The sequence below is a fragment of the Arvicanthis niloticus genome, chromosome 18 (assembly GCF_011762505.2).
Source record: "Arvicanthis niloticus isolate mArvNil1 chromosome 18, mArvNil1.pat.X, whole genome shotgun sequence".
Taxonomy (NCBI): domain Eukaryota; kingdom Metazoa; phylum Chordata; class Mammalia; order Rodentia; family Muridae; genus Arvicanthis; species Arvicanthis niloticus.
Window position 1 is genome coordinate 1,499,843 of NC_047675.1, and position 15,282 is coordinate 1,515,124.

The 15,282-nt window shown below is 38.8% G+C and overlaps 1 protein-coding gene across 6 annotated transcripts in view; it reads right to left on the reverse strand.

Annotated features, from left to right (window-relative positions):
- Window positions 1–15,282, reverse strand: part of Large1 (LARGE xylosyl- and glucuronyltransferase 1) — a 425,417-nt gene that overhangs the window by 206,702 nt on the left and 203,433 nt on the right. For all 6 annotated transcript variants that reach the window (XM_034522395.2, XM_034522396.2, XM_076915421.1 and 3 more), the window contains one exon: window positions 3,730–3,812. In XM_034522395.2, coding sequence (XP_034378286.1) covers window positions 3,730–3,812 — 83 coding nt within the window. The remainder of the gene's footprint in view (window positions 1–3,729; window positions 3,813–15,282) is intronic.

A 15,282-nucleotide genomic window follows, 5' to 3' on the forward strand; every position in this document is an offset into this window, starting at 1 on the left:
GCTCCCTTCCAACCCAAGCAGCGCTACTTTTACAAATGACTATACACAAGATTTCAAAAAGGTCTGGGGCTATATTTAGAATATATACACGTATGTATGTATGTATATATGTATGTATGTATATATGTATGTATGTATATATGAGTGTGTCTGTGTGTGTGCACATGTGTGCCTGTGCAGTGTGTATGTGTGAACAATTCATTAAAAAAGAGGTTATCAGTTTCAAAGAAAGCAAGGAGGATTCTATAGAAGGGCTTGAAGGAAATTATAATATAACCTACATGGAAGGGATTATATTATAATCTCAAAAGTAAAAGAAAAAAAAAGGTTAAGCCATCCTTTTAAGACACAGATCTTTCAGTAGTCATGTGGGGTGAGGGTCTTCAGCATATATTCTGTAATTTCTTTCCAGAAGTTGAAGAATATTCAGAGCCACAGTGTTATTTAGCTGTGCATGTCAGTCCCTTACTATCATTTAAAAATAGCATGTCCATTGTCACCAAGAATATTATGGAAGTAAAATTGATTTAACATACAAAGCATGCCTCAAATGAAAATCTATTGATAATCTTGTCTGGAAAATAAATCTAATTACTGTAATTAACAGTGAAAGCCAAAAGAAACATCCTAAACCACAATTCTTCTAATATCATTAACATTAGGATGTTATTTCATTTATCAATGATCATTCTAAATCATAACTATCCTAGTGTTATTAACATTTAGGAAGGTACTTGATTTGTCAATGTATCTGATAATCATGTCTCCCTCAATCCCCATAATGTACTTGGGAGGGAAGAAAGCTATTTTTAGCTGGACTTTCTCAGCTGAAAGACTTTCCAACATCGTTTTGTTTTAACATCCAAACTTACTATCAGTAGCAAATTAATTCACAATCATTCTCACTTATATAATGTCAAGGTAAGGAAGGGACTCCAATCATGATCAGGAAAGGCAAGCACTTATTGTCATGGTGCAGAGGTCATATTCATAACTCACACTAGTAATGAGCTCTTTCACAGATGTGCATGATTCCACTGAAAGATGATATATGCCTCCCACAGCTGCTAATAGAATTGATATTTTAAAACTGAGAGTCTTTGTACTATACAGATTGTGCTTAACAACCACCAATTTATAAGATATGTAGTGAAAGCAATAGGAAGGAACCTTTTGCAAAAACAAACAAACAAACAACAATACCCACAAAATGTGGATCTTCCAGACCTAAAAATTTTTCATAATTGAGACATAAAAAATGATTATCTTTAATCATACAAACTCCCTTTCCTGAAAGAAGAGGCTTTTGGATTCTATCTGTTGGGGGCAATCTAGTCCTGGAGACAAGGAATAATGACATGGCTAAGAATTTCTAATCTGGCTCATGGGCAGTCTTCATAGTGCCTAGATGCAATGAGGTTATGGGGTCACAAAAGTTGGAAACTACACAGTGAATATGGCCATGGAGAAAAAGACATTTGGGTTCACAGGAGAAAACTAAGCCAATTTCCACCTGACATTCCTGTGACCTCTTAAACATAGTATCAATGGCTCAGGAGAAGAAGAAAGATTTACCAGCCCTTGTTCCTAATTAATATTGATATATTTTGGGTTGTTATTCATGTTCTCCACCCCTTCCTTGATACTGTCTTTGGCTAATAGGCCAGCTGACTGAAGGTACATAAAGGGACCAGTACAAAAGATCTGCCAGGGAGGTCAGTAATGAATACATGTTATTACACAGGAAGTTAGTTTGAGACTTATCTGATCCACAGCAAGTTAACAGATAAAACAAAAGATTAAAACAACTTGCTGAAGACCTCTTGCTGCTACAGGGGCATGAGTGTGAACATAAATTCAGTCTAGGTTTGGATTTTAGGTAATTTCTTATAATCTTCAGATTCCTTATTAAAGGACACTTGATAAACAAATGAACGCTTACTGATTGGAATTTTTCTAAATATTAGGGATACAGAAAAATAAGACATATTCTCTGTCCCCACAAGGTCCATATTTCTGCTACAGAAGCAATTGTGGATAGATAGTGATCAACATAATGTATATGGCAAGAAAGTATGCAGGGTTTTGTGTAGAAAAAAAGCTTAAACACATACTGAGAGTTGCAACCAGGCTTCCTGTTATAGGTAGTGCATGTGTGAAATTTTATAATGTAAGAAGGCAATTGATGGCTCAGGACTGGGGAAGAAGTGGGTAGACAGAGCAGGAGGACAAATGATGGAGAGAGTAGGGAGCTACAAACAGGCCAGAGTACCAAGTCATGAAGTTACTGAAGGGACAGATAAGAAAGTACTATGAAGAACAGCACTGACTCCTAATGGTATGACAGTTGAGATAATGAAATTCTAACTTACCTATGAACATCATGGATAGATACAACGTACAAAATCAGAGATTCCTGTCTGAAACACCATTCTGGAGTCAGAGAGGTTGGATATAAAGAACAGAAATCTGGGGACCAAAAAAGGTATGACTAGGTTAGTGACCTGTGGGCCTGCACTGAATAGAAAGGAAAGAGAGGACCTGAAATATCTCGAACAGGGAGTGATGCATGGTAAAAAAAAAAAAAAAAAAAAGAAACGATGGTTGGGAGACTGAGGTAGAAGGTGAGAGAAAAGACACATTGACATTTGTGCTGTGTTGGTGGGTCAGAGTGGGGAATTCATCTGAGTGACTGTACTGTGCTCTCTATTGAGATGAATGGAGAACTCCTTAGCAGAGTTCCTTTTGCTAAGAATGCTCAGGATCCTGACTTGTATGTATCTGTCCATGTTATAGGTTGCAACTATACATGAACTTTATCCAAATCCCTGATAAGCAGTCAGAGAAGAGCCAGGGATTGGCTAGAACTGCAGACTCAGTTCTAGATGTGACCTTAAGTATGTCTAGGTAATAAATATGATTATCCAAAGGAAGGCAGAAAGGTCCATGAAAAAGCAGAAACATAGAAAAAAGATAAATGATATATCTCCATTTCCCAGAGGAAGAGAACTACCTTCTGACTGGTCTCATGGAGAGCCACAAAGTCTACTAACAACTGCTATGGAAGTTCATTTTAGCCTAACATAAAGAAGGATTTCTGATAGTCAGAAATACCCAGAAATGGGACAAGTCAAGCTGGGTATTATTTTATGTTTTCATTGGTGCCATAGCACACTAACACAGACTAGGGACAGCTGGAACCAGAAATTCATTTTGCCACAGTTCTACAAGATGGAAGTCTGAGGTATCTGAGGTCAAGTTCCTTGGCTAAGCTCCTTCATGGTCTTCTTTCTGAATGTATCTGTCCTAATCTTCATTTTTAACACTAGTCATATTGGATTAGGGTCCATCACAGTGTGCCTACTTTAACTTAATCTTCTTTTTTAAAAACTATACCAATAAACCTATTTCAAAGAAACAAATACAAAATAATCTGTCTACAAAAATGTAAAAAAAAAAATTTCTGGAGAATATGGGGTAGTAGAAACAGAAGTGTCTAACTTGGGATGTCCTTGAAGGCTCTTGCAGTTTTGAAAGTTGGCAATGCAGAATCCCTGCTATTAAGTATTGTTAATCTGATATCCTTCCTTATATTTTAGACAAAGATTACATTTTCATGGCATTCTGAATAATGAGTATAAAAGCACACTCTTATATACCTTCCCAAGGTAACAATCAGGCGATCAGAGATATAACTGCTGACAGAGTATAAGCAATGATCCATCTTACCTATGAAAGAGGACAGACTTCACCAGGGTGACAACGTCCCTGCTGGCATTGTATCCGGCACAGACGATGGCTACATGGATGGTCTAAGAGGAAAGGAACAGAGAATGAATAGTCATATAGAGAGAAGCAGGCCATTCTGTATTTGAAGGCCCACAGGAAAGAAATACCCACCTGATTTCCTGTTGGGATCATAGAAAACAAGGACCCTGCCTTCAGCCATTGAAAATAATGTAAGACAGTTTTACTAAAGTCCTTTTAATTGATTTATGGAGGTAGCATCATTTGGAGGCCATTAATACTCTTTTCAATTACATTTTAGAGATAGGAGCAACAGGGATTGGTTCTAATAGGTAAACAGTGAGTCCCCTGCCCCTAAGCCAGGAGACAATGGCAAGTGGCAAAAGAGAAGAAATGTGCCCCAATGGGCCAATCATCAGAGCTTTCTGAGAAGTTATGGTTAAGAGTATGAACTGTTCTTCTGAAATGGCTTAGGGTAAGGTCAATGTGAAACCATGCAAAACCCTGAGCAGTTCAAGGTCCAATCTGCAATATCATTCTAGGAATTAAAGGGCAGAATTGAGAGGGGCACTACCAGTCATCTCATATAAGCTGTTGGCAGTATTGACCACAAACATGAGCCATGACCCTGTCTTTAAGCCCAAGTGGCTATGGGAAAGCTTGAAGGTCAGGCAATAACTACAACATAACATAAGGCATGAGTATCAGTTATGTTTGGTTGCTATGCTACAACACTTGGCTAAAGCAACGACCATGAGGAAAGGTGTATTTTGGATTATGGTTTAAGATTCCTCATTAGTAGAGAAAGCATGAAGCTTGTTGCTTATATCTTAGAGAATCAAAAAGCACTTGTCTGATATCCTTTTTCAACTTTTATTCAGCTTGAGCCTGTAAGTCATGGAATGATTCTATTCACATTAAAGGTAAGTCTTCCCTTCTCAGTTATTTCTCTCTAAAATTGACATCAGGGACACACCTAGAGGTGTATACTACAGTGATTCTAAACCCAGTCAAGTAAATGATAGAGATGAACCACCATAAATCCAAGTGCCAACCAGACACCCAAACTTACTTCATTTGTAAATAAAAAAAAAAAAAAAAATCCACCTCTGGTCCTCAAAGCCTCATAGCCATGTTAGAATGCAAAATACATTTATTTCATGTTTACAATTGATGTAAGTCATAACATTTTCATTGCTGTTCAAAACTTCATTGTAAAGTCTTTTCTGAGACTCAAGTCAGTTTCTTAACTGTGGAGACCTATAAAATCAGAAAATGACTCAGACATCTCATATAAAATGACACAGTAAACATTCTCATTTGAAAAAGAAGGAATGAAAGAAAACCAAAGATAAACTAGACTACAGCAAGAATAAAACCAAGCAGGGCAAACAACAAAGCTTGCAGTTCTTTGTAAAGCAACCAAGTGGGAGTCATGACGACATTACTGAGGTCCTACCACCTTTCTAGTACTGTTCCCTGTGGCAAACTATTTTTATTTCATGCCAGCTTTTCTTTCTTTTTTTTTTTTTTTTTTTTTGGTTTTTTTGGTTTTTTTTTCAAGACAGGGTTTCTCTATATAGCCTTGGCTGTCCTGGAACTCACTTGGTAGACCAGGCTGGCCTCGAACTCAGAAATCCGCCTGTCTCTGCCTCCCAAGTGCTGGGATTAAAGGCGTGCGCCACCACCGCCCGGCCATGCCAGCTTTTCTTGTGGGTAGATATCTGGTTAGTGGAATTGCTCAAAACCCTAGGGTCACTACAACAAGATAGGATTCAACTTCACAGATTTATACCCAGACCTATTGGATATTCCCTACAAGAATATACCCAGCAACATAATACCTCAAATGTGGCTTTCTAGAGCCATTATGCAAGTCCTCAGAATCCATTCGTGAAATTTGCAGGTATAGCAGTGTTCTGTCATTGAATTATAAATGACAAAAAAATCTCATTTTATTTTTAAGCTGTCAGTCAGGCTTGTACATATAGGTTGGTTGAAGTTGACAAGTTTTTTAATATTAATTTTAAATGGGGTGGGGGTAAGAAGAAAGAAAGGGAGGAAAGAGAAAGAAATAACAAGAGGAAGAAAGGAAAGGAAGGAGAATCTCTCTTTTTCTCCCTCCCTCCCTCCCTCCCTCCCTCCCTCCCTCCCTCCCTCCCTCCCTCCCTCCCTCCCTCCCTCTCTCCCTTCCTGCTATTGCTCCCAGCCCCCCACCCGTACCAAGGATTGACTTACATACTTGAGTATTCCTTGTAAGCTAGCTCCCTGCTTTCAGCAGAGCATCATATCACTATCTCATCATCAATTCTCTCTTGATTTACTGCACTATACAGACATTGTTTTCTATTTGGGGCACATGTTGAACAAGACTGGGAATGAATGTTCTAATAGAAAATAACTATTCATCAGCTTCAATCCATTTCCATAACATCTCTGATCCCAATTACATCAACTTATCCTGACCATTCCCATCACCACAGTAATAGAAGCAGAACTCAGCTTCATATCATTATTGTCTCATAAGTCAATTGTTATGTGGCTGCCACATCTATAGAATTTTTATAGTTGCCTGCCAAGATACCTAATTCCTCTGCTGTGAGGAGCCCACTTCCCCAACACCCTAACATGATCTTCCCAGCCTCATCATTGAGCCTCTGTTGATGTTCACCGAAGCCACTCTTTTATTCTGTTCCCTCCCACTTCCTCAATATAATCCCTACCAAAGATACAATTCCCATATCCCTGATGTCTGATACAAGCCTCATACTATGCTCTTGTTCGGAAGTGCCATGAAAGATTGAAGGAAAGACAAGAAGACGTTAATGTCAAACACAATAAGAGCTATCATCATACATTATCACAAACTTAAATCTCACAGCTGCAAGAGTCCTTTACAGTATTTAATTTTTGTATCACAGGGATAGGAAACTCACGCTTGGGGAATAGTATGATTTGAATGTGAACTTCCCTCTCCGCATCCTGCACCAGGCTCCTATTTTTGGTTAGTTGATCTCCGGCTAGTAGCACTGTTTCAGAAAGCTGTGTAAACTTTACAAAGGGAGTTCAAATGGAGGAAGTAGATTGGTGGAGGGTTGACTTAACTGTTATGGGCAAGCTCTGTTTCTGGCCTGGGTTCTCTGCTCCCTAGATGCCCATAAGAAGATCCCTCATATTCCCACTGCCTTGTCCATGAACTGTTCTCACAGATATATGTTCCCTAGCATAAATGACTATAGCTTCTAAAGTCCTGAGACAAAACCAAGCAAGCAAGCAAACAAGCAAGTGAATGGAGGGTAGGGGGCAACAAACAAAAAACAAAACACACACACACACACACACACACACACACACACACACACACACACACACAACCAAACCAAGATACCCACAGACTTTTCTTCAATTGTTTGTATCAGGTATTTTGTCAAAGTGCCAAGAAAAGTAACTAATATAGGGAATTGGGATTTAAACTGTGCAATAGAGATTTTGACAGCATACTACAAACATCTCAAAGTTCCTGAAAACATACACTACATACCTGAGCAATGTCTCTTAACTAGTCTCTAATGCCCAGGATTTGTCACATGCTCTTTAATAAGGCAGTGCTTTCTACATGGATAGCTTGATGCTGTCCCAAAGATTCAAGACTTAAAAGATTCTATTTGGGGCTAGGAATGTGACTGACTTGTAGGTAGAGCTAGGGATGTGGATAAAGATGCTAAACTCCACAAGTTACGCCTCCCACATCAGCAAAATCAGAATCCTTCTAACTCTAAGATAAATTGTACTTTTGTTAAGAGGCTTGGGAGATAACTCAGTGGATAAAGCACTTACCAGGCAATGGGAACACCAGAATTCCTATCTTCAGAATCTATGCAACTGCCAAGCAGGAGAGGCCATTTCCTACAATCCTAGTCCTAGGGAGATGGAGACAGGGGATCCCCCAAGCAAACTGTTAGAAAGCTAATCTAGCTAAATCTTCAATTTCTGGGTTCAGTGAGAAACCCTGACATAGTAAATAACAGGGAGACAAAATCAGGAAGATAACAAACACCCATTCCTGTCTTTACACATATTCATATGTATATATGTGTGTGTGTGTGTGTGTGTGTGTGTGTATCATGCTAGATACTTTATGTCAACCTGACAAAGGCTAGAAACACTTGAAAAAAGAGCATCTCAATTAAGAAAATGCCTCCCTAAGACTGAACTGTGGACCAGCCTGTGAGTCATTTTATTGATTAATGACAGATTTGGGTGAAAACATTGGGTATAGTGACATCCTTATATGATGGACAGCATAATAAAACAAGCTGTATAAGCCATGGGTGAAAAGCTAGTAAGCAGAGCTTGTCATTTAGCTTCTGCTTCACTTCTCCCTCCAGGTCTTTGCCTTGAGTTCTAGACCTGGCTGAACTGTAAAACTACAATACAAAATAAACCCTTTCCTCCCCAAGTTGCTTTTAGTCATGGAGTTTTATCACAGCAATAGAACCCCTAACACAAACACACACACACACACACACACACACACACACACACACACACACACTGATAGTCACAGAAAAAGAACAGATTTTCCTGCCAGAAAATTTTATCTTTAGAAGAAAGGTGTGGGGTAGAAAGATTCAGATCCTTCCAGATCCTGCAGCTACCCCAGCTGAGTAACCTATGCACGTCTTAGTTTCGGCATCTGTAAAATGAAGCCATTATCAATTACTTCTAGATAATATCTCCCCAAAGATTCAGAATAAAAGATGGCAGGGAAGATGAGAGCCACCATGTCAATCATGAAAAGAATGATTGAGAAAACACTTGTAGGTGGGGACACAGATCCCAGAAGACGAAAAAGAGGCAGAAAATACATATCATCTGGCTCTTCTGAATACCAAATATTCAAACATGTGGCCTCTGAGATATCAAACTTACTCTTAGCTACAAGGTTCAGGGATTTTTAAAAAATTGGACCATTAAAAATAAACTCAAGCATATACACTCTTAAATATTTTACATAATTTTTCCAACCTCTTCAGTTTCAACCAATACACCTTTCACTATGAATGAATTCATCATTTGGAGCCAGAGTAGCAAGGAGCAGCTACTTAAGAAAGGAGAAAATCAGCATCATAGCATATGTTCTTGGGAGGGTTTTACATGATCCACATTTTTTAAAGCTCTAAAGGGATCAATGGGAGTGGCTCAGTGGCTGCAGAATAGAGAGAGGAGGAGACAGGAAGCAGCCTTAACAGCATGTTAACTAGGTTTTGAGACTAGGACACTCAGGTTTGTAAGACTCATAGTGTGGTGGATTAATGACTGAGAGGAATCACTACTTACTAACAATTGGCCTGAATATCAGGTCCTGTGGCCACAGGCCCTTTCTATAAACCTTCCTCTGTATTCTTGTGGTGACTGGTGTATTAAGACTTTTCTTTAGCACTAAGTCTGACTGGAGGGCAAGATGTTGAGTTCCCTTCTGAACTCACTCACTGCCCAGCCTCAACTTGTTATGTGCCTTTATGGGCCAGAACTTCCTAGATCAAATGAACCAGGCTCCTTTCCCTCCACTTCTGGTTAAGTTGGGCAACAGGAGGCACCAGTGAGATCTGAGATGTCAGCTACTGTCAGACTCTGTCAGGACTACTGTACCCTACTTTGGCTCTGGGTAGTGCCTCTTTCTTCCTTTCCTTTATATGCTGACAGTACAGCTCCCACTCACTGGGGCTGTCACCTGCTCTGCACTTACTCTTATTCTGTCTCTTGCTTTGGTTCTCCTTCAGCTCATACCACCCTTTATCTATGACCTGCTAGCACCTAACCTCACAGGTCTCCTTCCACTGCATTAGTTACCAAAACTGGAGCATATGGGATACTTTTTGGTTCATGTGCTTATTAGCTAATCTCCAAAAAGCAGACACTAAAGGAAAAACATTGATATCATTTATAAATATTAGGAAGGTCATTTCGAAGGAAAACGCCAAGGCTTCTAACTCCATCTCTTATCCAGAACACGCTGCTTAACATATATTCAATCTCTACAGCCTGTACCCATGAGTAAGAATGTCAGAGCTGTGAATGAGGACTAATTCCTGACAACTCTGGTATGAAAGGGTGAACTTTCTGCTTGAACCTGTAAGATGAATTTAGAGCTGGAAAGCTTTGGCCTTTCCTGATATTCCAGGACTATGATGAATTCTGTACATATAAAAGGAAAAGAAAATTAGACCAGGTTGGTCAGCAGGGCTTTGATGGCAGTAAACACAGTGCCTGCACTCCAGGGCAAGTAGTATATTCAGAGGAAAAGTGTGCAGGGAAATGTCTAAGGGAAGAAGAAAAAGAACCTTTATGGCCAGACCAAAGCCATTATGTCACCTGTAGCATACATCACCTGTGAACCCTCAGGCACTTGTGGCATAGCATGTCAGTCAACATGAAACACAAAAGAGATGCTGCTCTTAGCTTTGTCTATGAAAAGAACAAAATGGAGCCATTTTTCTCTATTTTCTTCATTCTTCATTTTCTCATTGAATTGAATGATCGGACACGTCACTCGAAACCTCCCATCTCAGCAACTGCCTCTACAAAATGAGGGTATAAATTTGTATACACAGAGTTTCCCTAACATTCTGTTTTCCAAAATTCAAAAAAAAAAAAAAAAAATTAAGTAACATACCAGGGAGGTAAGTCAGTGCACCAGGGTTCAGCAAGCCTACAGCTCAGAGAGGGGTTGAACAAAACCCATGCCTTAAGACAGACACTGCCTCATAAAATACCTGCATGGGTAACAAAATGAAAAACAAATGCTACTAATGTTACAAAAAAAAAAAAAAAAAAAAAAAAAAAACATCACAGGGACACTTAGCCACCTTTCTTGTCTTAGGAATCTTTCATCACAGGTCCATTACTTGGTTTAAATACTAAACACTGACATCACACACAAAACTGTTTTGAACCTAAAATATAGGAAGACATGCCTCCCAGGTCAGGTAGACAATTCTTTAGAAGCTCGATGAAGTGAAATAGTGCTGTCTGCGCCTGGAAGAAGACCATGAATGTTCCATCTTGCAGGATTATCTCCACACGACCTCCAATACACATACTTGCCAGGCCCAGGAAAAACACAGGGAGGGAAGGAACATAGAAAGCTCCAACTTCATTTCCTTAATGCCCAGCCCATATTACTGGCTGCTTTAAAACTAATGTTCTCATGTTCTGAAAGCATCCATGCTGCATAGGAAACATTAATAATAAGGCAGAATTTCTAATGAGTCCAAAGACATCTAAGCAATACAGACTGGCCTTTGCATGTCGGAGCCATGTGGGCTGTTTGCCCAGCATGGATTCATCCTGGTTGTTCTGTACTCCAAGGTGTCTATATGAGTGGACTGACCCAAAACAAGTCTGTACATGTTAACAACAAAAAGATAATGACAGGTGGCTTTCTTCCCGCCAGACTCTTTTGTAGGTGCTAAGGCAATAATAAAAGAACAAAGAGACCAACTTTCTATCCTGACACCATTAGCTTACATTCTAGTGTAGGAAAAAAATAAAGAAAATCATCTCGCAAACATATTATCCCTTCATATTCCACATCTGCAAAATCTACATAGAGTAGCAGATGTAATATAATCTAAATAAAAAACTGCATCTGGACTAAACAAGTCCATTTTTCTTGTTACTATTTTCAGAACATCACAATGTCACAAATATTTCCATAGAACTTACCTAATGGTGGCACTGTATACTATCTTCAGATGGTATAAAGCATAGACTAAGCTGTCTATAGACTATAAACAACCATGGCATTTTCTATGAGAGACTTGGACATCTGTAGATTGTATGTCTGTCAAGAGTCTGAGGAAAGACTGTACATGCTAAGTAATAAAATGAAAAGCTGATGATATTAATAAATAAATCTATATTTTAAAAGCAAAGTAGCCAGCAAAACTGGCTCTAACATACTTCTGATTTTCATGTTTCATCTGTAGGATTTCTGTGGAAGAATATATGAAAAAATAGTCTAAAATCATAGATTAAAAGATAGATAAATTCAGAAGAAATATTGTGATATATAGTCCTTCTAATTACATATGTCACGTTTCAGAGAACAAATATGGCCTATATAAAGTAAAGGTAAATCTTTAAACTAATAGATGTGGAAAGGCCATCTTGTGCTAGGTCTTTATATTCACTGGTAGGCTCCTGGGAAGCAAACTCAATTAAGAAAAGTATTTGACTATGGACTATGAAAAAAAAATGGCTCTAAAAAATTAACAGCAGAGAAGAAGCCTTTTTCGGATTCAGGCAAAAGCACTGAAGGCAGATAGGAGGGAACGTGAAGTACACAGGGCATGATGCCTGTAAGGAAGAGACAGGCTGCCTAGAAGACAAGCATACTGAAGGAAGACTGAGGAGGCTGAGCAGGTACAGCTTAGACCCCTTAAATACGAGAAGAGTTGGGAGAGAACCTGGCTTTTTCCTGGAGAAGCAACCAGAAGATATATTCTTTTGATGTTCAATGTGATAAGTTCACAGGATGCAGGCTCCCACTAGCAGTAAGATTTACGACCTGTGCCATGAATATGAAGAAGCTAGAGCACTGTGCTCACTGCTGATAGGGATGTAAAGTGGTGCAGCTTCTATGGAAAACTGCAGGGCAGCCCCTTGAAAACGTGAGATAGAATTGCTATATGAAAGAGCTGTCTTCATTTTGTGTATGCCTTCAAAAATGGGAAGCTGTAGAGCAAATCTATGTGTTCATTATGTGACCTACGAACATGGCATCATTACCCATGTAGCTAAGAAACAAAATCAACAAAATATTCATTCAATGATACATGGATAAATATATAAAATATGAGTATTAACCTTGAAAATGAAGACAACTCTACTGTGTACTACATATAGACACTTATGACTTTATAATATGATGATGAAACATATCACAGAAAGACAAATGCATACAGATGTATCCGAAGTCATTAACTCACAGACAAAGTTAAATAGTAGTGGTGTGGAGTCGGTAGCAGGGAGAACTGAGGAGCTGTTTAAGATGAACAGGTCAGTTATGGAAAATTAGAAAGTTCTAGATGTTTGAGGAACTAGCATAACAAGATGATAATACTAATCACTGTGAACTGTTACTTAAGAATGGCTAAGAAGTTATCATGCTATGAGTGCTTTGCTGTATAACTATATAACTAAATAACTAACTATATAACTATATATATAGTTAAATAACGTATCTATGTATGTATGTATGTATGTATGTATGTATGTATGTATTATGCATGTATGTACATATGTATTAATCCAATCTGGATCAGCACTTATTTGTGTGTGTGTGCCAAGTGCCCTTGTTAAGCCTTGACTTATTCATTTATAAAATGGGGGTTAATCGTATGGGCACATATACACAAAGTGTAGCTCCTGATATGCAGGGCTTGCAAAATGTACAAGAGTAGGCAGGATTAAGTAGCATTGTTGTCAGTTTTTTCACAGAACCAAGCAATGACCATTTGGCTTTCACGCTACTGTGATTTGGTTTCAACCTGAAGCCCTGGGGACTCTTCACTTTACAAGAACACCTCTTCTCCTTGAGAACAAAAAAATGCAACAGAAGAATGGCAGGTGCCATCTGAGCCTGCATTAGAGACAACAGGCTGTGTTTTATCTTCCTTTCTGTTAAATGGCTTACTCTGGAGAAAGCTAGCTGCTGCACCATAGGTATACTTAAGCAGTCTAAGGAACTGAAAGCACACCCATGCTGTGAGCCACTTTGGAAACAAAGCCTATAGCCCCAAATAAACTTTTGGATGGCTAGGAGTCACAAAGAGACCAAACTGATATCCCTTGAGAGAACTAGAGTTATGGCCCCAAATTGCTGTTATCATACTCCTGACTTTTCGGGAAATTTATTATTTTATGAATAAGTAAATGGATGGCTTATAGCACTGGATCATGCTCTGTAGTAGTACCTACATACTGATAAAACATATAGGGAATGTATCACCTGTCTTGTTGAGATGACACTAGCAACATAAGAAAGGAAGAATTTATTCTAGATTATAATTTGAGGGTATAGTTTACCATAGCAAAGAAGTTATTGCGGCAGGCTGGTCATATGGTATCCATAGTAAGAGATAGAGTTAATGAATGTTGGTGCTCAGCTAGCTAGCCTGACTCCCCTCCCCTAATAATGGACCCCCAGCCCAAGGAATGGTGCCTATCAGAGTTAGGGTGGGTCTTCTCACTTCAACAAACTGAAACTAAAGATGCTTACCCAAACATGACCAGTAGTGTACTTCCACAGTGATTCTAGATCCCGTGCAGTTTCAATATTAATGAATGGAGGTGGAATCTCTAAGGCACTGACTATAGCACTCAGGGTTCCTTGAAAATCACTTAAGAGACAATTCTGCTACATTCCAGCCATAGCATTCCCTGATTCCAGGGTCTGACATTTAGGGAGAATATTTTACTGGATTTACATTCTTAAGCCCCAAAGAAAACATATGGAGCTAATAAATTACAAGTCTAAATGTCATCATGGTATCTTCTGACAGCAGCAATCTAAGAAACAGTTACACAGCTGTCAAGCCTTTATCATACAAAGTCCTTAAACATATTGTTTAAATTTTTTTTTTGAAGATGAAAATACTGTGGGATTAGCTAAGGGCCCAGAAAAGGTGTCAAGTTTAACAAACATAATGCCTCCAGCAAAATGTCAAACACTCTGGAGTTAACAAATGCAGTCACATTCTGGCCGCAGAGGAAAACAACCACCTCATCTTTAAAAACATCATTGCTTCCACCCACCAAAGATTTGCTGGTTTCCTGAGGCTGCAAGAATGCCCACAATTAAATGTGACTATATATCATATCATGGTGGATTACTCTTCAGCCTTTGGAGCTGAGATGCCTGTCAGATATACAATATGGACTGGGTGTCCGGTGCTAAGAGTATGGAACTTGGAAGTCCTGAGTCATATAATTATGCACAGTGGTTCATGGCCAAGGTTCTGGAAGCCAACAACCCAGGTTTATACCCAGGCTCAACCTTTCTAGTCACATCACTTTAAAATAACCATGTGGCCATAACTCACAATAGGTTATTGGTTTTTAAAAGGAGAAAAATATACTGCATGAGAATAGGTGCTTTTTTTTTAGCATGGCATTGGCTATTCCTTATGAGACTGAAAATGATAAGTCTTGTTGAAATCATGTGAATACCTGAGAAAGGAAGCTCAAAGTAAGTACCAGAATAATAGAGATGCATCCTTAAGATGTGGTTTTTCTTCTGAGGGTACCATCCATCGATTTTTTCCATATTATTAATATCTACCATGTCTGTTTTAAATTGACACTCCACTCACTTCTCCCTTGTGAGTAGGTGGACCTCTGTGACTATTTCAACTGACATACTCTGTCATCAGTAGAAGTGACTGGTCCTATGTGCCTTACATACTGGGACATTAAGACCTATAACCATTAGCTGCCATGTAAGCAGTTTAGTGCTGAAATTAGCCTTGT